The 24,101-nt window shown below is 44.8% G+C and overlaps 1 protein-coding gene and 1 long non-coding RNA gene across 4 annotated transcripts in view; one reads left to right on the top strand and one right to left on the bottom strand.

Annotated features, from left to right (window-relative positions):
- HPRT1 (hypoxanthine phosphoribosyltransferase 1) overlaps positions 1-8,664 on the top strand; it is an 18,334-nt gene extending 9,670 nt beyond the window's left edge. The window contains exons 6-9 of the mRNA XM_039572190.1: positions 815-897; positions 3,290-3,336; positions 5,181-5,257; positions 5,870-8,664. Coding sequence (XP_039428124.1) covers positions 815-897; positions 3,290-3,336; positions 5,181-5,257; positions 5,870-5,917 — 255 coding nt within the window. The 3' untranslated portion in view covers positions 5,918-8,664. The remainder of the gene's footprint in view (positions 1-814; positions 898-3,289; positions 3,337-5,180; positions 5,258-5,869) is intronic.
- A 3,506-nt stretch (positions 8,665-12,170) lies between these two features.
- Positions 12,171-19,907, bottom strand: LOC109145033. Of its 3 annotated transcripts, XR_005604704.1 has the most exons (4): positions 19,805-19,902; positions 18,182-18,244; positions 15,840-15,912; positions 12,171-15,730 (listed from the first exon to the last, which is right to left on the bottom strand). It is a non-coding gene; the product is annotated as an uncharacterized LOC109145033 (long non-coding RNA). The 3 variants fall into 3 exon arrangements; XR_005604703.1 differs by having other exon boundaries at positions 12,171-15,912; positions 18,182-18,247; positions 19,805-19,907; XR_005604702.1 differs by having other exon boundaries at positions 12,171-15,912; positions 19,805-19,903.
- Between the last annotated feature and the right edge of the window lie 4,194 nt (positions 19,908-24,101).

Genomic DNA, 24,101 nt, shown 5'->3' on the forward strand with positions numbered 1-24,101 from the left:
GTTGCTTGATTTTTATTTTAATTGGGAATCATGGGAAAATCAGCTGAAACCAGGATACTGCTGCTTCTTTGCTGTCTGCCTTCTTCACTTCAAATAGATTTTGATTTTAGGCCAGGGCAAGGACTGTCCCTCTAAAGATGGTATGATTGATTGAGTCCAAGTGAGGCCATTTCTGATGTTTCAGTTTCAAGCCATATATTCTCTTTTTATTTTCTATTTATATGTGCAGTGAATGGGATTAAAATGATGTGTCAATGTTTATTTTAGTTTTTTAGACTTCAGAATTGCACTCAGACTTTCCAGTGCAATTTCTTCAAGTATTTTTTGGCTCTGTAAACTAAATTGTACTCCTTTTCCTTTAATTGCAGTAATAGCTTGTTCTGCCTGTTTTCCCTTCTTGCTTTTCTTCCCGTTGAATACTCTGTAACTGAGCTCAACAGCAAGACTTACATTACTCTTATCATACTCTAATTAAACATTGTCTCATTGCTTCAAGGAGCACAAGCCATAAAATCTCCAGAAGGAGCCAAGAAGGTCATTGCAGTAATTGCTTGTTTAGCAACTGCTTCCAAAGTCATGGTTATCCACAACAATTAAGCGCTCTTGTTAGTGTGTGTGATCACTTTACTGAGCGTGGTTGTGTAAGCCCAGCACTGTGTTTCATGTCACCTGGATTTGGTTGTGAGCATTTTTACAGGCTGTAGTTTGCTATGTTTTCATGCTGCTGTGGATGAGCAATTTTGGTGGTAGAAACTCGAAAGTGTTAGTCTGACATGTTTAATATTCTGTCTTACATGAGTGTTTTTATTTTCAGGATATAATTGATACTGGTAAAACAATGAAAACGTTGCTCTCTCTACTTAAACAGTACAATCCAAAGATGGTGAAGGTAGCCAGGTAAATGATGATTATTTGTGCTGGTTTTCACCTTAAGAAGGACACAGAGTTTAAAAAAAACCAAACCAATGAGTGAAAACAAATATAGAACACATTCCCATGAAAGAGAAACAGGAGGGAACATTTCTGCAGGAGTCATATGTGATCTGTTGAAGTTACTACTTGTTAAAACTCCTAAAGCAGTTTTGCTTGTTATAAGCACATATATATGTTAAGGATGTTGGAAGCACTGTTCTTTCCAGTCTTATTGCTGGAAGAATTTCTGTGCTTCAGAAGGGAATAACTTGTGCATGCCTGGAACACCTCTTGCCTATCGTATTATGGTAAGGTTTGTGGGGTTTTACCACTGACGTTTAGAAGTATCTAAAAGAATTTAAATCTTTTGGTCTTAAAAGAATGACCCTCTCAAGTTGATAGAGGAATTTTCAACACAAATTTAGTTCATAAACGTAGACTTTTGCTAGAAGGGGGAATAAGAAAAATTAGTGGTTGTCACTCACCTGTATGTAGCGTGTCTCCAAAGATATTTGTTTTTGCTGGCACTAACTGCAACTTCACTATACTGCAGTGGTGTACTCGTGCAATGGAGACATTTTTTCTATTTTTCCTTCTTTAATTGTAGAATTAAATTAGTTTGCAGACTAACATGAGTGAGTGAGTGAGTGTGTAGTGTGCATAGTGCAGCTGAGCTTTAGAGGTCATTCTGTTAGAGTCAGCCACCCATGTGCTCTTCCAGGCTTTTCTACTTATTTATACCTTTAATCAATTAGTTTCAAAACATTTCATAATTAAATAAGTTGCAATCAACAAGAAATGTTGAGGATGATATTGTATTATTAACCAGTATCAACATCCCTTCTACTCCTTTTTAAATTGCCTCTGTTGCACTGCTATGTTGTGCTTGTGTATTTTCCAATAAAAGCATAATGATTGCTGGGGATTAGAGATAAAGCAGAGCTGGGTGTAATATCTAATCACTTGTGTTGCCATAACAAAGCAGTTGTTAGACTTACCAGAACAGCTCTTCTTGCTGATACTCTGGAGGTGACCTGCTGAAGGTGAGGCTTTTGTGGATTTCTCCCTGGCTGGTTTTTAAATATGTGTCACTGGAAAGTGTTGTAACACTACAGCATAAATCTTAAATATAATATAATATAACATAATATAATATAATATAATATGTTCAAAGACCAATTTCCTGTATTTTAAATCTGTTGCAGTAATTTGGGTCTGCCAAAGACCTGATTAGGGAAACATGATCATTCTAGATAGTCTTATGTTCTCTTAGTTGCTTCACTTCTCTCTCTTCTATTTCTTTTCTTTGTTAATTTTTTGGTTGTTGTTTTGTCGTTGCTGTTGTTGATTGGGTTGGGTTTTTCTTTTTTAGTTTTTTATTTAATTTCCTTCTGGCAATTAAGTAGTTGCAGTAGGGAGATATGAACTAATGCTAGTGTGATTTTGGGGTTACTTTGATCAAATCCTACAGCAATTCTCAAAAATTAAGTCTCCCAATTAGAAGTTTCAGAAGCTAAAATCAAAACTGTGACTGTGGCAAATGAAGCCCCATCTTCAGGGATGATCCAGGAGGGAAGGAGGTCTGTACTCAGTGTACAGAGTTATGCTGGTCCTGTTCACATTCAGCCATCAACCACCTTTTCTTTTTCTCTCTGTTTCCCAGACAGACAAATGTCAGGCCTGTGGGATTGTCTTAACAAGAGGTAGAAGTGCTCTACTGAATAATGAGCAAATGAAACTAAAGTAGCAGGGCATTTCTCTCTAGCACAGTACCCCCAGCTCTGTATCTCCATGATTTTTACCCGTCTGACCATTAATTTTAGGAAACTGGAGCTGTTTTGTATCCCCTGATCACCAGAATCAATTACATTTTCTTTATGGGGGGAATTAGTACTTCCAGCAAAATCCAGTTAAGGACAAGTTGCACAAGTGCAATTGAGGTTACATTCAAGCAGCTGAACTTTTGCTTCGTAAAACTTACGCTTTTGTTGGGCTTTTTTCTTGGGCCACATCCCAGATTGTTGCCTCTTTACCTGCAAGGTAAATTGCACCTGAAGTTCCTAACATACATAAAATCCCATTAAGTCATTCTTCACAGTGAAAATCCATCCAGATCAGTGGCTCCCAGGCTTTTCCTTGCAGACCTGTTATTTATCCTTTAGGGTAATCATGAACTATTCATGATTCTAGGAAGTTTTGATTTTGTCATGATGATAATTTGTACCTGCAAGTAAAATAATGGTTTAAAATATGTGTAATTATGCTGTCAGTTATGCACACTTAGGCCTAACTCAGCTTCTCTGTCATCAAAACAGTCTTATATATTTGTATGTGGTGCTTTTCCATGTTTCAGTTGTACATTGATTTTATTTGACAGTTTGTTGGTAAAAAGAACTCCTCGAAGTGTGGGATATCGGCCAGACTGTAAGTGACTTTTGACAACCATTTTTCATTTTTAAAAGTATGTCAAGTGTATTGTGAACCTTTTGCTCAAAGTCCAAGGATGATCCAAATAGCTTTTCACTAATTATTCTTGATAGATTTTGCTCTTATTTAGATAATTTAAGTATCTGGAAAGTATTTTGAGATAGTTAATCAGGATTTGTAACATTTTAATATATTGGAAATCAAAGTTTGATATTTTGGTCTAAGTTACACCTATGTTATGTGGAGATTCTCTCAGCTTGCACAAAGTCAAATGCTTCAGTCAGTGGAATCTGCTGGATTCACCTTCTGACACTTTTGGGAGTGATTTGTGTGCCTTAGCCTAGCCACCTCCTGCCATTTGGCTGTCCCCAGGAATGTGGGAGGACCACACAGGGTAGCAGGTCTTATACAGGTTTACAGTGATAAGATGCCTAAATTGGCACTGGTTATGTCTGGGCATCTGAATTACTCCCTTCTTGTCTTCTCCTGTCTGTCCCAAGACCACTAGTGAAGGAACAGCATCCACCGCAGACAGTGGTAGGAGAGTGACAGCTCCTTTTGCTTTGGGCAGGGCTGTGTGTTTTAGCCCTGTTCCAGATGCTAAATTCCTGTTACTTTCATTATGGAAGTGAAGTGGATTGAGCAGCAGAATCACATCCTCTTCCTCCTCCTTTCCAAGGTTGTACAATATGTCAGGGCTTCACTGAGGTGTTCCCCTCATTCAAGGACACCTCTCATTCCTGGGATCTCATTATAGGCTTAGCTGTGCTAATGGTGCCTTTGGAGCATCTTGCAGCAGATGACTTGTTTTGCCGTCTGTCCCCAGAGACAACATGTCCAGAGCAGGACATGTGAACTCTGAAGGAGCAGAGAACAAGGCAGTAAATGGCTGAGCCTCCATTTTATCCCTGTATTGTGAGGCCCAGTAAGTGTGAAACATCACCTTAGTTTTTCCAAAAGTGCATGCAGCCTTTTATTTGAATAGCATAATTTATCTCCCTGTTTTCCTCATTGTAGCCAGGGTGAGAAAAAAGACACAGCTTTCCTGCTCAGGAGTCTTTCATTTTAGCATGAGGTGAAAAAGCCCTTTGGAAATTTAATATTTTAGATAATTTAATTTTTTGGGTCATTTTATAGTGTGTGTAGACAGGGTGGACTGGTACTGCCTGACAAAGTGTCCTGCTACAGCTGTTCAGACAATCTGGAATGGTTGATGTCCTCTTTTTAGGCAGATTTTTTTGAAGATAAAAATCACAACCAAACACAAAAACCAGCAACAAACAAAAGCCAAAAGCAAACCCAAACCAGCCAACCCACACCTGTTTCTGAAACCTGCAAATGACCCTTCCTGCAGCCCTGTCTGGAGTGCAGGTCCAGCTCTCAGAGGCGCTGCCTCTGGAATCATGCTGTGAGGGGGACTTGTGCTCACCAGTCCACTGCTGCTGCACTGGCATGTCAGGCATCTAGGAACTGCCAGGAAGCATTGGCACTTTCGTACATATTTGCTAAATAAGTCAGAGGATGTTTTCAAGGGATTTTACATTCTCATAATATTATCCTGTCACTAAATTTAAGAGCTTCCATTCATTTCTTGCAGGCTAGCACCAGCCAGCTGTGTGGAAACCAATAAATACATCTATTTAATTTCCTTTAGTTGATAAATCAACAAAGTAAGTTAAAATTGTAAAATAGCTCAAATATTAATCTGAGGGTACTTAAGTGGAAGAAATAAAATGAGTTACAATCTACAGCTATAAAATTCCATATTGTCTCTGTAAAAAGGTCTAGTGAACTCTAGGAAGTTCTTTTCTAACACACTGGTGACTTATGATCTTTTTCAGTTGTTGGATTCGAAGTGCCAGACAAATTTGTTGTGGGATACGCCCTAGATTATAATGAATACTTTAGAGATTTGAACGTGAGTAATTTTTCCCGTATGTTTTTCTCCATTTAAAACTGGGGAGGAGGAAGGAAGGGAAATCTCCTTACATCATTCTCCCTGCTCTGTAAATCATGCTTCATGTTCCAGTGATGCAACCAAGCCCAAGAACAGCAGGGCAGCATTTGGAGCTCTGATGAAACTAAAATTTATTTTGCTGCATGCAGAGTGGAGGCTGCACAACTGCCAGCTTTGAAATAATGTGAAGTTTGTGTGAAGTTTCTTGTCTCACCAGATGTCTGCAACAAACAAGTGCATTTGCTTGGTTATGTCAGAATTAAAGAAGAGAGACCTGGGGAGAAGTTAAGAAGGGCTCATATTTTATTCTTTTTATCATTAACTCTTCATCTGGGTCTCACCAGACCTAGCAGACAGTGGGTGGGACAATTAAGAGAGGAGAAAGAAGGGGATGGTGAGATTTTTGGACCAAAAAAAGGCCTATATTTTTCTGCATAAACAGTGTCAGAAGATTCTTCCTCCTCAAGTGTGTACAGCACACTTGTGTTGCTTTCAGAAGCTTGTTATTGATGTCAAATGTTGGTCTCTTACAATACTTTCCTAACAGGAGCTTTTTATTTTATTTTGTTTCAGCATATCTGTGTGATCAGTGAGACGGGGAAGCAGAAGTACAAAGCATGAAAGCAGAGTTCAAGTGCTGTGTCAACAGAGCTTTGAAATGTTTTGTTTACTGAGTCCTATCTTTGACAGGCTTCAGCTCTGGTACACCAGCTACACTTGTAGAATGCCCCAGCCCCATTGCCATATGCTTACTGTAATTTATTGCATGTACAATATAAGAGCTTGTCTTGTTCATTTATATTCTAGAAATGTAAACAATTAGTGCAGTTCTGCACTCCTTATTTTGATTTGCACTATGACTCTACCGACTATCGCTGCCCCTGGTTGGGTTGTGCTGTTTGTGAGCTCCAGAGTCTTAACTCTTGCAGTGGTAAATTGCTTAAACCTCATCAACCCAGAACTGAAATAGTTCAAGTACTGTAAATATAAAACATTTTATGATAGGGAAGTATATTAGTAATATTTTTTAAATCTGTAATTTAAGTTTTATATTTTAATGCACAGATGTGATTGTGATTAATGGATAGTTGCACCTTTGGGTGTTATAAAGCATGGGGCGCAGCCAGTTACAGTATTTATAATCTCCAAGAAGCTCATCCAAATCTCCTGGAGTTGCCTTATTGCTGTAAAGGAAGTCTGGGTGAAAAGTGTGTTTTTCCTTTTTTCTTTTTTTAAAAGATGGAATGACAAAACAGAATGTTTAAAATCTAGTTTTAGTTGAGCTGCCTACTTCCGTTAGATTTTTTTCCTTTAAAAATATCCATCAGTCTGTGGAATTGCCTTTTAAATTTAAACAATTTTAATATATTTGTGGGAAAAAAAAGTATTGTGATGTTTACTTTATAAGATCTACAAAGCAAAGTACTGTAAATAAAGGCTGTCTCTTTAAAATAAGCCCCACACATCTATCCCACTCATTCTGTATATTAAAGTGCTCTTGAAATTTTCTTCTCAATAATATTTTTTTAAGTGTTTGTGACAGTGAAGGCAGACTCTACATTTGTTACCTTTGTAGAACTTCTGGTTAATGTCATCCTGTCTAAGAGAGAGATGATAAAAGTGCTGTGGGAAGATATTGAAACAATTGCATATTCTCTAACCAAACCAGATTCCAGAGAGAACAGTTGAAGCACTGTCCTTTGTTCTGTCTTGGCAAAAATGAAGAGTGGAGGTTCTATGTTCATTAAACGTATCCATATGGGGAAAAACCCAAAAAAACCACAACCATTTTGTAAATAACATTTTGGTTTGTTTCATTAGCACTTCTGTTCATGTGGAGTTCAGTTCTGAATGTGGCAGCCCAGCTCACACCTGTGCTTTTTTTGGTTCTTGTACTTCTGCATGTGGATTCTCCCACCACATCCTCAGATTTAATGCTGCTCAGTGCTTAATACACAATGGAGTTTTTGAAAGATTCTATTTTGAAAGATTTTTCTGTGGTTTTGAAGTTTGAGTCTGTACTTTTCCAAGTACTGCACACTACTGCCTATCCATGGCCTGCTCAATTACAGCTGACCTAATATAAATGATGTTAATAGCAGACCTAAAATATGAATTCACACAATGTAATTCAGATCAAATGACCACATTTGTGGAAGATCTATTTGTAAATCAGAATTCTCTTTAACAAATATTAGAATACTGATCATAATTATACTGTAGGTTGTTCTTTCAAAGAGTTTTTCTTCCAATGCACTACAAAGTCTGATTGTATTTCTTAATTTGTCCTAAATCACCTTTGCCTGTTGCAGAACCTGTGACTTGCTGCAAAAATATGCAGTGCATCTCCAAGAAGAGGAAACACTCCATCTCCTGAAAGGTTTTCTGGTCATGGTTACCGGCAGTTATTCACATGATGGGATTTGGGAAAGAGAGGAGGGGTTGAGTTAGTCATAACAAGGATTTTATCTTTCACACTGTAGCTGGAGCGGGGAATTCCCATACTGTTGGGGGCAGGGGTTGGAATTGCATGGACTGTGTGGTCACAGATTTGGGAAGATGCTTTGAGCCACACTGGCACCAGGAATGATGCTCTAGCAGCCCAGGTCTGCCTTCCACCACACCACCTTTGTCTGATAGAAAAGGTCTATACTTAAAATCTTACTGAATGTTCCCACATTTCAGGTGCCGTGGAACAGACACCGGGGTGTTTTGACTTCACATAGGTACTTGTCAGATTAAGTTCATCGCCACAGAGAGATTCCTTATTCAGAAGCTTTTGTTGGTCTCTGAAAATTCTTTAGATAAAAAGTTACCCACTCCCTCACCCTTCCTAGAATAGTTCTACCTACTGCAGCCTTTCACAGCACCTGTATGTGCACAACAGGAAGATAAATCCTCACGTGAAAATCGTTGAAACTGCAGTTGTTACTTTTTATTTGGTAATTTTGGTTAAAAGACTGGGGGTTTAGTCACACCTTTGCAAGTTAAACACCAGCTTTATACTACCCAGACATACATTGTTAAAGCATTATGAAAGCACAGAGGAATATCTTGTATTTGAACACTGATGTGGCATTTGAAATTCATTATAGTTCCACATTTTATGAATCATGTATGTAGGCTGGAAAAATAATTTCGAATATTTACAGGTTTTGCTACACTGTCTTCTCCCTGTGACATCTGGCATTTCTGTACATTTTGGTAGCTCAGACAGAAATGTGATGAAAAGTCTCTCTGTGAACTGAGCTGGCACTTCACTTGGGGCTTTTTTTTGGCAATACTGTTTTTGAAAATTGAGGCAAATAAGGATCTTTCAGTTGCCTTGTAATTGTATAGCCTGACTGATTAAATGGTGGTGTTTTTCATTGTCTATTATGCTCTGACAATCCTGTCAAGTATGTACTAATCCAGCAGCAAGGGGTTGACAGGGCTTACAGGGAGCTGGTTACAAGTTATTAAAGGACTGTCTGCCCTGCCTCGACTGCCTTTAATTCCCATGCAGGTTGCACCTTGCAAGATCAGATCTCCACTCTTGGCAAGCACCTTTATAAGCTGAGACATCACTGTGGTCTGTTTTTTTGTGGTAGTTTTTTTTTTTTTTTAATTTTTGTACTATTTAATTACCCAAGCAGCTGTAGTTTGATGAGTATTCTGATGGGGAGAACACTTCCCAGCTCTGCACGGATGCCAGTACTCAGTAAGCTCATGGTACTGCAGGCACCAAGGTGAAGAGGGTAGGGCTAGAAAAGCACAAAGATTCAGCACAATCTAAGAACTGGCTGTGAGGATTTTCATCCCTAGAGAAGCTGAGAGAGAGATCATGCTAGTTAACTGCCAGGTGATAAAAGGCTGGTGCAAGGTATGTGTTGGGGACATACTTGAGTGGCTGCAAATGCTCTTCTGTGTGTGGGTTCTGCTCCAGTAAAACACCAACTGATAATTTGAAACATCATCTTGGAAGGTGGAAATCCTTGTGGAACCAGCTGGAGAGATAGGCAGTGATGGTATATAAATCAAGGTGCAGGTAGATTAACCTGTTCCAAGAAGAGTGGTGTTTATCTAACAAGTCATTATTAGTGGTATCTTTATTTTGTGCCCACTGTAACCAGAAAGGGAACCAACCCCCGTGTGTCTCCTGTGTATCTCCAAGTGAACTGTAGGAAATCATCGTACTTTTTAAGATACAGCTTTGGGCATTAGGGGTGTGTGAGGGGACTCCCAGTCAGTCAGTGCCCTCTCACACATTTTGATTCCCCACCCCAGCCCTTCACAATCAGGAAGAGGGGTGTGGGTGGTGGTGTGGGGCTGGGTTTGCCCCTGGAGCCCCGGGATCCGCAGGGAATTCCGTCTTTGCCACCGTGCGCTCGGCCAGCGCGGGGCTGTGGGGCAGTGGGGCAAGGCTGGCAGAAGCGCAAAGGGTTGGCTTGGCTGTCCTGCAGGTTGGAGCAGGACAAAATCCTTCTCCCCAGGAACAGACTGCCTGGGTATCGATGGAATGCGCTGCCTTTCCTGTGGATCCGGGAAGTGCCAGAGCAGCGATGCTGATGCTTCACTTGCCTGTTTCCCATCTGAGGAACTGGGATGTGACTAAGCCAACCCTAAGGCAGGGAAGAGGACAGTAATGGTGTGTGTGTGGGGAGTGTGTGTGTGAGCTTCTAAATGTTCATTGCAGTGCCTTTATCAGATCTTTCCTCCCCAGTTTCTTTCATGACAAGTTTTTCTCCTTCATTCACAAAATGCAAAATATCCTGTAGCAATGAGAGACAAAATACGGGGTAGAAGTATCTTCTGTGGTGTAAACTCCTTAACTTGCAATTAGAAAACCACCCTGAGCTTTCTAGTATAGCATAATCACGACCCCCTCTTGCCAAGCTGCATCTTCCCCCAGTCCCCTCCTGGCCATCAGACCTTACTTGGCAGTTCTGCACACTCAATTTCTTTTCAGTGTAAGGGGGAAGCTATTTTCTCTCACGGACCATATGGCATGAGAACTCACTCTGGACAGTTTATAAATGAATATATGCTCTACTTGAATCATAGTTTGAGTAACCTTCAGTATCCTGTTACTTGAACAGCCACAAGGATGGGTTTACATGAGAAATTGCTGAGAGCAATGTCTTACACTTTGCTTCAGAAAATAAAATACCTGAATTAGTGTTTTTCTTCCATTTGGTGAGCTTGTTGCCAGAAACCACTGTGTCATCCAGGCGCCAGAGCCATTGTTTGCACTGGTCACCACTTTAGCAAACCCTCATGGGAGAGGTGAGCTGGCTTGTTTTGCTATGTGGCTGACACCTGCCACATCTAATTTAACCCAAGATTTTTTTCTTTGTGCAGCTTTGCACTGGGGGCAGCTGCACAGCTGGGTACACAGCCAGGGTCTCCTACCCTTGCTAAGAGGGAGTGAGACATATGAAAAGTCTCTGTAGTGCAAAGAGCAAGACCTGAAGTCATTAATATTAGGCACTGGGAGTTGCTGTTGTGCAAGGGGCACTGCTCAAACACCTGCCAAAGCCAGTCCTGGCTCTGAACACGCTGGATGTGAACTGAGGAAAAGGAGATGAGGTGGGTGGGCAAGAAGTACAAAGAAAGCAAGATAATGCTGGATACCACAACAAGCTGCCAGCCTTTGCCAAAAATTCCTTCTGCATCAAAGGAGGTGAGGAGGAAAATGCTGAAGGTAGATAAGGTGGCTTTTTGGGTTGCTTTTCCAGTGTTTACAGGAATCTGCAACACCTTGTTTGACTCCCACACCACCACCTCTGGTACTGTGAGCAGAGCAACATAACCTCAGTCTTAGTACGTGGGACAGTTTTGGTCTGGGGGAAAGAAAAAAAAGATTAGTGTAGAAACATGTGAACTAGAGGCTTGTTTAATGACTGTCTTCTAAGCCCAGCAGCCATGCAGTGGTGTGATGATGTGCTGCACATATTTACCTACCAAAGGTAACTGCTGTCTTCCAGCTTGTTTATAAAATCACAGCAAGAACTACTGAGGAAGCTCAAAGACTTTTCCTCCACAGTGGTCAAATGCATTCCTGATGCAGCAAATATCACATTTAAACAAAAAACCGCATCTTTCTTTATCCTACACAGAGAAGTTTGCCGAGGCTGCTTTGCTGCTGCCCCTCTGCAGATGCCTTATAGAGTTGCAGTGTGGGTCTGTGTGGGACTGGTGAGCCCAAGGATGCTTTGCAAAGGCATTTATAGCTTTTTTTTTTTCAAGTGGTTTGTACTCAAATGCAATAGGGAAATCAACTTGCACTTGAAACTTCTGCATCTCAGGAAAAAAAATGACAGGAGCTTCCCCAGCTTCTCAGAAAAAAGCACAGCTGGATGTCTGTCGTCTCCCCCCCATCCCCAACTTTCTGTACTAATAATTGGCAATATCCTGAAGTATCTGGAGCAGAGCAGGGAGGCACACAAGTCATGGAAGCCAGGCAGCTGCAGAGCCCTGTCCTGCACCCTCAACCCTCGCTCCCAACATCCCCATGCCCCTGTTATGGCCCATCCATCCCTGCCACAGCTTGTGCTGCTGACCCCCTGTGCAGCCACCTCCATGGGTGCATTTTTCTGTCCCCTGGGATCCTATTGCCTTGATTTAGCCTTTATATTTAATTCTTGCCTGCTGCTCTACAAACTGCGGTGCTTTTACTCTCCCATTTTGATACTGCAGGATACTGTTGCCTGAAAGCAGTTTTAGCAGGAGTCTTCAGTTTGTGAACATGGTGAAAATGTCTTTTTCTACCTGAATAAAATCAAACTGACCACAATAGAACTGGCCCAAAAAAAGTAAAAGACATTTAAAATCTTAACGCTGCACCTGTAAATGTCAATAGAAACCTTAAAAACAAAAAAAAGCAAAATTAATATAAATGTACAGACAATTACCAACTTTATTGACCAATTTCCCTGTTAACCAAGTCACTCATCAAGTTATTTTTCAGAGGGCAAGCAGTATGGTATACAGTAGTTAATGGCTTAACTTGTTGAGAGCAGGAATCAACCATTTTACAGACACAAGTGGAAGAATACCAGTGTCTGGTTTAGAATGTGGCAGTTGTGTGCCCAAACATGGTGAGTTTGACCCCTTTGAGGGCAGAGGCTTTGAAAAGCTGCTCCTCCCCATGCCACAGACATTTGTGTTCCAGGGGTGCCTCATACTGACACTCCATGCACAGACCAGGACTGAAGCTGTAAATCAGCAAGAGGATTTTCCCCTGCCCTACTATTGCCTGTGATTTAGTAATTCCTTAAAATAGCCATCAAAACAAATGTTCCGGAATTCACAACCACCAGGAGGCTGCTGGATTAACAGCCCCCTGTTAATGATGCACCATCACTGGCACGACCTACACGCTCATTCCCACCATATCAGATGAATCTTGACCAGGCAAGGCACCACCCCAGCCCTTCCCAGGAGCATCCGACTCTGTGGTGGCCCTTGTGTCTATTGCAGCAGGGTTTGGGAAGCTTCAAGTGGTGCAATGTTAAGGAAAAACTTTTCACCATGGGGTTGGGACAGTTCTGGAGGAGCTCACTACTGTGGTGGTGGGTATGCAGGCAAATCCTCAGGTGGTCCAAACTCTTTCCACCATGGCCCAAGTGGTGCCAGATGCTTGCTGGGCACTGGCAGCCCACCTATGCTGGCTGTGCCCTGAGCTGGGGTATCCTGAGAAAGGCTGGGGCAGCTGCAGAAATCTGGGGAAAGATGATGCCTCCTGCAGCAGGGCTTCCCCAAGAGCACCCCAGGCACAACTACAGGGTCCCTCCCTCCCACCCAGTTGAAGCTCTGGTCCCCACCAGCCCTTGCACCCCTGCAATGTCCCCCACACGTCCTCCCCATGTTCTGAGATAGGGTGCATCCAGGGGCCAGCACTGCCCCTGTGCAGCCCCAGGTCCTGCCTCCCCCCAAAGCCCAGGGAAGGGCTCATCACCGTCTCCTGGGGCAGGCTCCCCGCCCCCTCCACTCCTGGGGCTGGGGCGCTGAGTACCCACCAGCAGTGTTGGGGTGCAGCCCCTGCCCCTTTCCCATTTACGACACCAAGCCCTTGTTGGTTGCTGCCTCCACAGTGGTTTATTAGGGTGGGAGTCAAGAGCCCCCGGCAGTGTGGGAGGCACAACAGGGGTGCCACGGAGGGACCCCAAGAGCCAGAGCCCCGGCTCCTGCAGCAGGGACCGATTTCCAGCCTCACTAAAGCAGCAATGCAATACTGGAGAGCAACAGGCGATCCCAAACTCCAGTATTTACGTGCTGCTAGAGCACTGCTGACAGCTCTCCACGACCTGCAGACCCCCCTCTCTGCCCCAAACACAAGGCAAGGGTCCCTTGGCCAATCCTTTGCCAGTGAAAGGACCGAAGAGCAATAGATGAGGGGTAGATATAGTATGGGATGTGGTCATGCCCATGCTGGAGAACAAAAAGGAGCCACAAGTCCTTCCTGCCTTCAGGGCCACAGAAACACGAGCTCATAGGGGATGTATTCGTAGCTGCAAAGGATGTGCACAGTACAAGCACCAAGAGAACGAGTCTACACATACCTGAACTAACGAGATACATGGGAATGTGTTTAGCTTCCACATCTATGATAACCAGAAGCTCACTTTCTTGTCTTATCCTTGAGGTAATGAGGCAGCCCAGAATGGTCTGTATCTCCTTGTCCCTACAAACCATGATGTGCTGCTACATCTCCTCAAAGCCCACTGAATGTTGACATTCCAAATGGTATTTTGAATATATATATATATAATTTTTTTTAAAACCATGATATAAAGAACTGAAGAACACTATACAATGAAGACATTTAACATGCGTGCATTACCACCACAGGACAAGGGTTTTTTTTCTTCACAGGTACTATCAGACAGTCTGTAACTATAAGAGAACAAGCAGTTATACAGTGCAAATGAACCAGTTTCAGAAACAAGATCAGAAATTAACTGTTCCCCCCAGCCCCAAACAACACTTAGTATTGGGTCCCAGCAAATCATACACTTTCAGACCCAGCAGATCTGTTGCTTTTGCTACTGTGAAGAGCCTGCAGAACTCCCCAGCCCTTCCAAATGGTCTGTGGGGAAATGTTACCTTGTACTTTCCTCTTAGGTGACACTAACAATCAAGGATTTTCCAGAAGTCACAATGTTAATATTCCAGAAAAATAAATCCAGATTCCAACAGTTGAAACCTGTTAAATTTTCCTTAAAATACTTTTATTCAGCTCAATTTGACTTTTGAGATATGTAAAAAACCCCTTATTTTTAAAAAGGTTAGATGATGGTTATTTACCATGTGAATGGACAAACTTTACGTGACCAGAAATTAAAGATATCTGGAACTTCATCACCTTCCCTGCCTGTACCAGAGCAGAAAGCACCAGAGCAGGGCAGGAAGGGGCCGCAGTCCTGCCGAAGGCAGCTGCCAGTGGCACTTACACATTAGCCTGCCAGGCTGCACAGGAGCTGTGCAGACAGACTGATATTTTTTGTGTTTTCTTTCAACCTTCCCCCCCCCCACCAGTTATATGACAACTTCCTTCAGTTAATTTTCTTAAAAAGAAGTATCACAAAAAAACTGAACAATGTCAGAAATTACATCTTGGCTTCGAATTCTTGCGCCATCCCCTTGTGCCCAATGTGCTGCTGAGTCCCTGCCTCTTTAGCAAACTTAAAAACAGGAATTTCAAAAGTTCTTGTGACCCATGCCAAGTGATTTCAAATTTTAAATCAAGTATTTGCCAACAAAAAAGCAGTATATTTTCACTACTTCAGTGTCCTCAACACTGACAGCACCAGGGCCAACTCCCTAATGAGCAACTGCTACTCGCTGCAAAGCCAACACGTAGCCAGTGTTAAACCTGTACAACCTAATTCAAAACAACCCCCCACATAATATTACCATTAATTACTTCTGTAACAATGTTCTACTTGACTGTACCTGAGCAATCTTATTTCTTTCCTCTCTTCAAGTGACTCCAAAAGAAAAAAACAACAGCAAGCATGTTCAGCTTTAGAATCCATTTTGATGGAGTTTGAGGTTCACGTTTTAATTAATATTTTTATATAAACCAGACTCTTGTCTAATTCAACAACAAGGGCAAGAGCTCTCTTTAGTGAGGACTTTTCAAAGCAAGGGTTCAATACACCTCCACCAGCCTCTAGCACAGAGGGAAAAATCAACATTCACACAGAGTATTGGGCAACTAGAAATTTGGGATAGGCAGTGAAATACGTATCTGAGAAAATATGCATGTTTATGACATGACAGCATCAATATTTTATGCAATAGAAAGTTCCATGTTTGAATCATCCCATCTCACACTTCAGCTTCTTTCAAACTTAGTTTGTGCTTTGGAAACTCAACTTTAAATCAGAAATTGGCATCTGAATACGGTTGTTCAGCTTTGAGTTCACCTGAATGTCTCCAAGGTATTACCTGCAGTACCCAAGAAGGGATATGCGTGTCAGAGGGACCTGCATCTACCCAGAGGGATGCAGATGCTACAGGTATTTTGGTGGGACATGAGCTTACCTTCCCAACTCACCTCTGAACACAGGCACATCAGCTCCTGCATGGACTCCCTAGACACAATCAGGCAATCGCTGCTTCAGTGGGAGCTACAAATCAACAACAGAAAGGGTTTGAGAGGCGCTGGCAGAAGGGGGCAACTCCAGGAGCAGGGACCAGGGCTGTTGGGCAGGGTCCCTCCCAAGGTACACAGAGACAGGTGCAAGTATTTTTAAAATTAAAGAAAAAAAAAATCAAATTTTAAGCTCCAAGTAGGGCAGACTATGAAGCAGAATAACTACATTCCTCTCTATTCTCCCCATTCCTGGGGCTACTGGCACCATTGGCTCAGTGTGACTCTGGGCAGTGACACCCAGGGCACACTGGTAACCCCAAATCATAACCCAGCTGTAGAGAAATGAGGAATGAGCCAGAAAAACCAGGGGCAGCTCTGGGCAGGTGGGAAAGCCATTGCTCACAACCATGGCCAGCAGCAAGCCCACCTTCCTCCCTGAAAGGGTTAAAACAGCAGCAGCAAGAACAACTCTACTGGTCCTGGCAGACCAGAAGCAAAGGAAACATCTTAATTATGCTGGTTTAGGTGACCAACCAGGCCTAGGACAGGCAGGTAAGATGCAGAGAGGCTGTTTGGGGGTTGATGCTTTTGTGGTGGCACCACAAGTGCCCCCTCTCACTGTCAGGTAGAGGAAGCATCCCAGGAGCACCTTCAACTTCCAAGTGGCACCCCACTATGACCAGGAACAGGGGTGTCCTGCTTACTGGTAGCCCCAAACATGAGGAGAATTGCTCCAAAAGCTCCGTCTCAATGCAAAAGCACTGCAACAGCCCTTCAGCTGCCAAGAGCTCCATGCCCACAGTGTGTGCACCAGCTCTTTCTAGAAATAGAAACTTCTACCTGTCATCTATGTAAGCCAGCCACCTACAGAGGTTTAATCAAATCCCCCGAATAACTGGGGAATTTGAACATGCAGAGAACCACTAATGCAATTCACAAAACAATGCAACTTCTGCTTGCCAAAGTATACTGGGCAATTAAGCAAAACCCACCCCACCCCCGACTCCAATCCCAAACACATACACAAAACCAAAACAAATTCCCCCTGAAATACTGGATTCCCTTAAAATACAACCTTACCCCCCTCACTGACACTAACCAGAAAAAAAAGAGAAGAAAAAATATGTGAGAAGAAGTGCCATGGGAAAGGAAAAGAAATAAATACAGGAGCCCATGACAGAACAAATTTGTATACAGAGCCTTTACTGACCCACACACTTCAGAGCTAGGTGAGCTCAAAGACAAGTAAATATTAAGCATTTCCTATATATAGAAAAAAATAGGAACAAAACCCCCAGCTCTGCTATCAAACAGTTTTCCAGGAGACATGCACAAACAAATCCTGAAGTCATTGTTCTAATTTGAAACAAATGGAAAAAAAGAGGGATTTATTATTTTACAAAAAGACTAAAGTAAATCATCTCATTACAGCTGCAAGTCCCAGACACTCATTAGCAAGGCAAAATTACGGTGACAAAACGAAAATAAGGGTGTGAACCACCAGAACACTTCATATCTGCCTTGCTCTGAAAAATCCCAATACTTTCGTTGCTGCCTCCTTTTGAACAACGAGGTTTAAACAAAAGTCACGTCCTAATATTTACAAATGTGGCCAATAGCTGGGATGAGACCCGGTGCTTGATTGACAGCCACCACATGGCTCCAGCTCTGCCATTCCCGGCAGGAATTGCCTCACAGGGCTGCTGAAGGTGAGCAAGGGCTGCGGGAGGAGAAGTGGCTGTGAAGGAGCCTGAGCAGTCCGACGTGGGAACTGCACGCAGCCAAGTTACTTGCATTTGCGCGGCACCTACAATGCATCTCCCCATCACCCAAAATCGCTGTTCTGCCCAGCCAGGACTTGCTCCTGGGGACACAAAATAAATGCAGAAAATAAATTTTGTCCCTGTTCTTGTCGAAGCCATGTAAGAGCAGGTCATTTCCCACATGCTTCATCAAAAATAATTTTTTTTCTCACAAATTTGCCCATAGAAGGGTCAGGGAAGCAGTACGCAGTTCGTATAAACCCCAGCGCGTTTTCCTTCCAGCACAGCTCACCTTCCCCGCGCTAAACCACACACCATTGACACGCTCTTAGGTGGGGCTGAACACCCGAAACCAAACTGCAGCTACCAGGGGCAGATTCAAATAATGCAAAAAATGAATTCGTTAACTTCACTCGATGTGAAACTCGAGCCTGACATTGTTACCAGCAGGATCAGCTGTGTTTACCAAGGTGAGGGTGTTAGTGGGACGGGGAGCTACTGGCGCCTGCAAAGGCCTGCAGGACAAGACTTCCAACTTACAGCACTCCAGAAAACCAGTAAAATCCACAGTAAAATTCCAGGATCCACAGTTTCTTCTCAACACTGCTGAGGAGAAGAAAAGTATGATGCTTCTTGTTACTTCCAAGATTTAGCATTGTCATCTCATCCAGTTCTAAACAACAAGGGTCAGATCTAGAAGCCCAATTCATGAAGTTTATTTGTTAAGAACAGGAAAAAGCCAAACAAAAAACCTATTTCTTTTTGGTCAGATGAACAATAATTCAAAACATAACAAGCACACTGATTTCTTTTTTTTCTTTTTTAGGTTTAGGTCAGTTTGCCTGAAGCACTACTTAAAGCTCCCTCTTATATTTCATAAATGTTTACTGCATTAGCAGCTCAGTTTTACTATATTTCCCACCGAAGTGGATTAACTTAATACAGACTTTTACAGTTGCCGGTGAGTTCTTTGGATTTCTTCAGAACAGAAGATGATGAAACTTGGCAGATAGTCCCTCACCTACACTTAACACACATAAGACACACAAGCAGAATTTCTGGTTTTCGGGGGGAGCAATTAATGTTTTAACCTTGGAAAACTCACTCTCCGAATGCAAAAAAATTGTCTTTATATACCTAACGCATATACGGGAAAAATATTGTATGTAGGATCAATTACAGAGGGAAAAGTCCCAGCGCCGTGCATGTTGCTCCATCACTGCAGCTCCCAGAGCGCTGCGAGGCTGCCCTGGGAAGCTGGCCCTTGCCAGGATATTCAAATTTCCTGTACAAACCGAGCAACCATCGAGGGGAAAAAGGAAAAAAAAGCAAAAGCTGGCTGACAATTGGTGGTTTTTTTAAAATATTTTAAATTATTTCGGCGAATTATTCTTCGGTTACACTAGCGCTTTTTTTGTGTGTATAGAACTATTTTCTACGTGCGGGGGCGCGCAGACGCCGCGCTGGGCCGGCAGCTCGCGGGTCCCCGCGTTTGCTTTAAATAAAGAGGGAAACGGGAAAAAAAAAAAATTCAACCCCGAGCTCCACCTGCGGGGAGCGGGCGCGGCTCAAAAGAAAAAGATAAAAAAATTATTAATAGTGGGGAAAAAAAAAACAAAAAACAAAGTACATGATGAAAACGCACCCGGGGGGTCGTGGGGGCGCCCCGCATCCACGTGGGAACCGGCCCCGCGCGCCACTCCCGCACCAACGGCCCGGGGGGCCCCGCCCGCCGCCCCCGGGGCTCCCCCGCTGTCACCGCCCGCCGCGTCACGGCCCCCCCGAGCCCCCCGGGGCCGCCTTTGTGCGGCGCGGGGCGGCTCCCCCGGGGGGGGGGCGCGGGGCACTGTCGGTGCCGCCGCGCTCCCCACCCCCCCGCCCCAAAAGTTTTTTTAATAGTTTTGGTTGGTTTTAACTTCTTTACCCCCCCGGCAAAGTTTCGGCCGGACCCGTGTCCGCCCGTGCCCCGCGGGGAGCGGCGCGACCCCGCCCACGAGACAGCAGCGGGAGGGGGTCCCGCCAAGCCCCCCCCATCCCACCCCGTCTCGCGAGCCCCCCCCGGGCCGGGCCGGGCCGGGCCGTGCCGCCCGCAGCGGGGACAGGCTACGGGGGGCGCCGGCCGCTCCCCGCGGCGCCCCGGCCCTGCCCGCCCTCCCTCCTCACCTCCGAGTCCACTCGAAAATGGCGCCGAAACCGAAAAAACTTCGCAAATTTCATTGTAGGCGGCTGCAAGGGCTGCTGGGAGCGGGGGCGGCCGCAGCACCGCCCGGCGGGGCGGGCCGGGCTGGGCGAGGCGCGGCGCGGCGCGGCGCGGGGCGGGCGGTGCTCGGGGGCCGCCCGACGAGCGATGCGCGGCCCGTGGGCACGGCCGGGGCGGGTGTGCGGCGTGCGGGTCCCGCCCGGCAGCGGGTGCCTAGAGCGCCCGGGGGAGGATTCACCTGCCCCCGGCCCGGGGCCGTGAGCCGGGACCGCCGCGCCTCCGCAGCCGCTGAAAGCCGCGTGCAGGGAAAAAACTCAGTTAGGGAAAAAGTAAACAGATGTATGTAAAACACGAAAGCTGCACGGGAGCGGTGGGGATGCTCAGCTTCGCCTTTCGTGCAAACCGGCTCGTTCCGCTGCCTCTTCCGTCGGCGATTTATGGCCCCTTATAACCCAGCCGGAAAAGGGAGGATGCTTTTCCAGCCCTGATGTCTTGTTATTCGGTGTGTGACCTGTCCATGCACTGAGACTACAAATCGTTCTCTTTTTTCCCGATTACTGTGATACTAAGTTCTCCACAAACACTGTTTCTCAGACTGCGTTTCTCCGACCTGCAGACTCTGGAGATGTTCCCCCGTGTTCCCACGTGCAGCCGGCAGAGCTGTATAACCTGACCGGAGTCACACAGGAGCAATGGGAGCAGGATTTCGGAGCCCACAGTGCACATCCTGGGTGAGGGATGGCACCACGACACGCTCGAAGGGAGGATGGGTTGTTTGGAGACATGGTTTTCCGGAGGCTTTTAAATGTGAAGTCAGAACTTGGGAGGATGGTGATTTGTGCCGGTGGGGAGCCTGGCAAGCTGAGGCCTGGGAAAAGTGATGCTGAGGCAAAATGTTCCCTTCCAAAAGGAAAACCTGGATCTGGTGGTCAGAAACTTGCAGGTTTGTCACATTCATCATTGAATGTGAAGGCTAAACCTGCCAAGTCTCTTGTTGGCCTGGTGGGTTTGTAATCTTCCTGCAGTTTTTATTTCTACCCCCACCCCAAACAGCAAAAAACCCCTCCGAACCCTGTTGCTAAATAATTGCTCTGTTCTCACAGGTGAGCAGTGAAGCTCAATTAATTCTGCTTTGTGAAGCGCTTCTGATCCTCTGATGGAAACATGTAGGGGCAAAACACTTTTATTTTGCAACTTGCAAAGGCTGATAAGAGTGATGAAAACAGAAGAACCTCACCACTGAGGGGGATTACAGCCCCACGCTTTTTCCACTTGAGATCTTAGAAATGAGTTGATGGCTGCTGCTTTTCATTTAGAAGGGTTTTTCCCCCTCTTTTGAAAGAAACGCAATCACTACCAAGTATTCTAGAGGGACTTCATCTTTAAACAAATAATGTTTGTCTTGTTGGGTGTGCACTATTATTTTCTTAATTATTCCTGGATTTCTGCCTGTTCCACCAAGAGTTTTCTCAGATGGCAGAAACAATTGGTCCTTTTTTATTACGCTATAGCAAAAAGTATCCCTAATAAAAAGACTCTGTACATCCCATAAACTCAAATGGGACATGTTTTGCCAACAATCACACCTCTTCATTGAGGCATCTTATATGCTGCTTGCCTTTTTTTTTTTTGGTTTTTTTTACTTTGTTTCCACATTACTATTGTTTACTACTCAGCCTCACTGGCTGGCTGAGTCTTGGTGCCAAAACGAAACGAATCGAGTCGTTTATTTAGCACCAGAGCCCTCCCACTCACCCTTAGCATGTATGTTGAGATCTCAGCAGATGTGGTAGGGAATGAATGGGCAAAGAGATTCACCTACACAGAATCACATCTACTTGTGGGTGGCCTCTAATTAACTTGGCTTCCAGGCTTTGCTGCAAGGTAGATGGGTTAGAAAGCCTGGCCAGTAGTCATCTGGTTGAATCATACCTATTCTATGGAGAACATAATTGTGTAGCTGCGTCTGACTCCCACCCTTGTGAGAACTAATTAAAAATATAAAAAAAGTGCCCCACACTTATTGGAAGTCAAATATAAATGTCAGCGTTTCAGATGAAATGGTATCTCGGGAGGCTCCTGCACATTTAATCAGATGGTTGCGCCGTGTATATCATAGCCTCAAAAGCTGCAGTGAGGACCATGAAAGGCACTGGCTTAACATCAGCAAAAGTGTTTGCCAAGCTTGGATTATGTCACTGCTTTATGATCTTGCTTTGTAAAGGGAGAATACTCTTGGGGAGAAAGGACTCGGCATGCCAGATCTACAGCGAGAGCAAGGAATGAATGCTGCTCACAGAGACCGGGGGGAGGGCAAGGGATTCTGTTTGCTGGGATATTTTTGCAGATGGATGCTGTGCAGTTGCTGCCTCCAAGCAGAGATGTGCCCCACGGATCACTGAGGCTAGAAGCAAAAATCCCAAAATACGCCAGCAGAGTTGTTTACTGCTTGCCCTCCCACAGACACACCTGTGGGGGCCCTGCCTGGATCCTGTTCGTCACCATCCCCCAGCTCTCAGGGCATCACTGTCACACTCCAGGGAATGTGGAGATACTCTGAGGCCCACTGGGTTTCCCTTGCCTCGGGATACAGACACCCAGCCAGGCTGGGGCTTGTCAGACACTCAGAATGTGATGCCCTTGCAGAGGTGGCAGCCATGGAACTGGTTAAAAAAAATAAACATCCCTCACCACACATCTGAAATGTGGCCTGCTGAGATGCTTCTGCTCTCTGTCACAGGGGTGGGCTGTGGCCACTCCTTCCGTGCTGCAGGCTAGTGCTAAAGGCAGGAAACTCTTTGAGGAGACCAGTTCTGTTTGTCCAGCACCAGCCTAGATGCTGGGCTTGCATCTGCTGTCTGTGAGTAGAAGGAGAACAAAGAAAAAAAGCTTGGAGGTTATGTGCCCTTTGAGGAGGGCTGTTGGTGGGACAAGTGACGTTGGAGGGCACAAACAGCTCAAGAGAAACACCTCTTCAAAAGCAGCCCCTGGGGTCCGAGAGCTGTTCGGCCTACGCTGCGCTTGCTTTCCTGTTGCAGCAAGAGCCTTGTGCAGCCCCTGCTCCCCGCCTGCCTTGCTGCTGGAGCATCCTGCCCAGCCTGGAATCTTTCCATTGCTACCAGGCTAATAAACTCTGCTGCTTCTGGATGAGTGTCTGGCCAGCCCCTAACTGCATCCTAACAGTGGGGCTTAGCATGGGAAAGGAGGTCCCTGTGTCTGCAGAGGCAGTGTGGGGCACAGGGAGTGCAGGTGGACAGCCTGGGGTGCCTGGGATAGTGGAAAGGACCAGGTATGGGTACACATGGCGACAGCACTTTGTGTTTCCCAATGAGCAGAACAGGGATCCTGGTGTGCAGAATGGGGACCAGGGTCTTTTATTTATTGCATTACCCCTCCAGCACAGTAAACTGCCTCATCTTGAGCTCTGACTTCTGCACTAACCCTTCCTCCAACCTTTCAGTCCCTTGTGACCAGACTGAACAGTGGGTTAGTGCTTGGTTTCTTTCCATGTCTCCTTCATCTGTCCTTGTGCACCAGCCCTGGTGTTCTGCAATTCCCCCAGCTCTGCATGTGGTGTGACAGTCCCAGCCTTGGCTTCCTGGGCACCCTCAGTGCTTGCAGCCACCTCAGCCACTCTCTGCAGTGTGGAAAATGGGTGTGATGGCCATGCCAATGGGTTTTTGGCACCATCTCTTGCCTTCCCTTTGCTCAAAGAGTGCCCAGAGCACAGCACTGCCTGGACAGCGATTTCACTGCCCACCATCCAGCCTGCCAGCACAACCTTGTCATTGCAATTTGTCTCACATATCTGGTGTGTGTCGAGGATCTTGCTGAGGGCCCGTTTGCCAGGCCGTTCATGGAATCGCTCCTTGTCTGCCACGCAGAGCGGCCGGGCCTTGCTGGGTCCACACACGGCTGTGCCAGGGGCTGTGCTCTGCTCTCGAGGTGTGAACCAGCAGCATGACATTCCCTACCATCAGCCTCCTTTCTTTCACTAGAAAGGGGTTATTTTGGTAGAAAATAGCTGTTTTTTGTTGCAACACTAATTTTAAAGGATCTTTTTGTTCTTTGGAGATTAAAACCTTCAGCAGAGGCACCAGCTCCCCACTCCTCCCCTCCTTGCCTTTGCAGTTATTTGCTGTATTTATTTACTGCAAAGTTTGCTGCATTGCCTGACATTTTTTGGTTATCAAAATATTTTGATTATGTGCAGGGGAGGGGGCGGGTTGATAGCACAGCCGACATCTCGATAGAAAACTG

The sequence above is a fragment of the Corvus cornix genome, chromosome 4A, assembly GCF_000738735.6.
Source record: "Corvus cornix cornix isolate S_Up_H32 chromosome 4A, ASM73873v5, whole genome shotgun sequence".
NCBI lineage: Eukaryota > Metazoa > Chordata > Aves > Passeriformes > Corvidae > Corvus > Corvus cornix.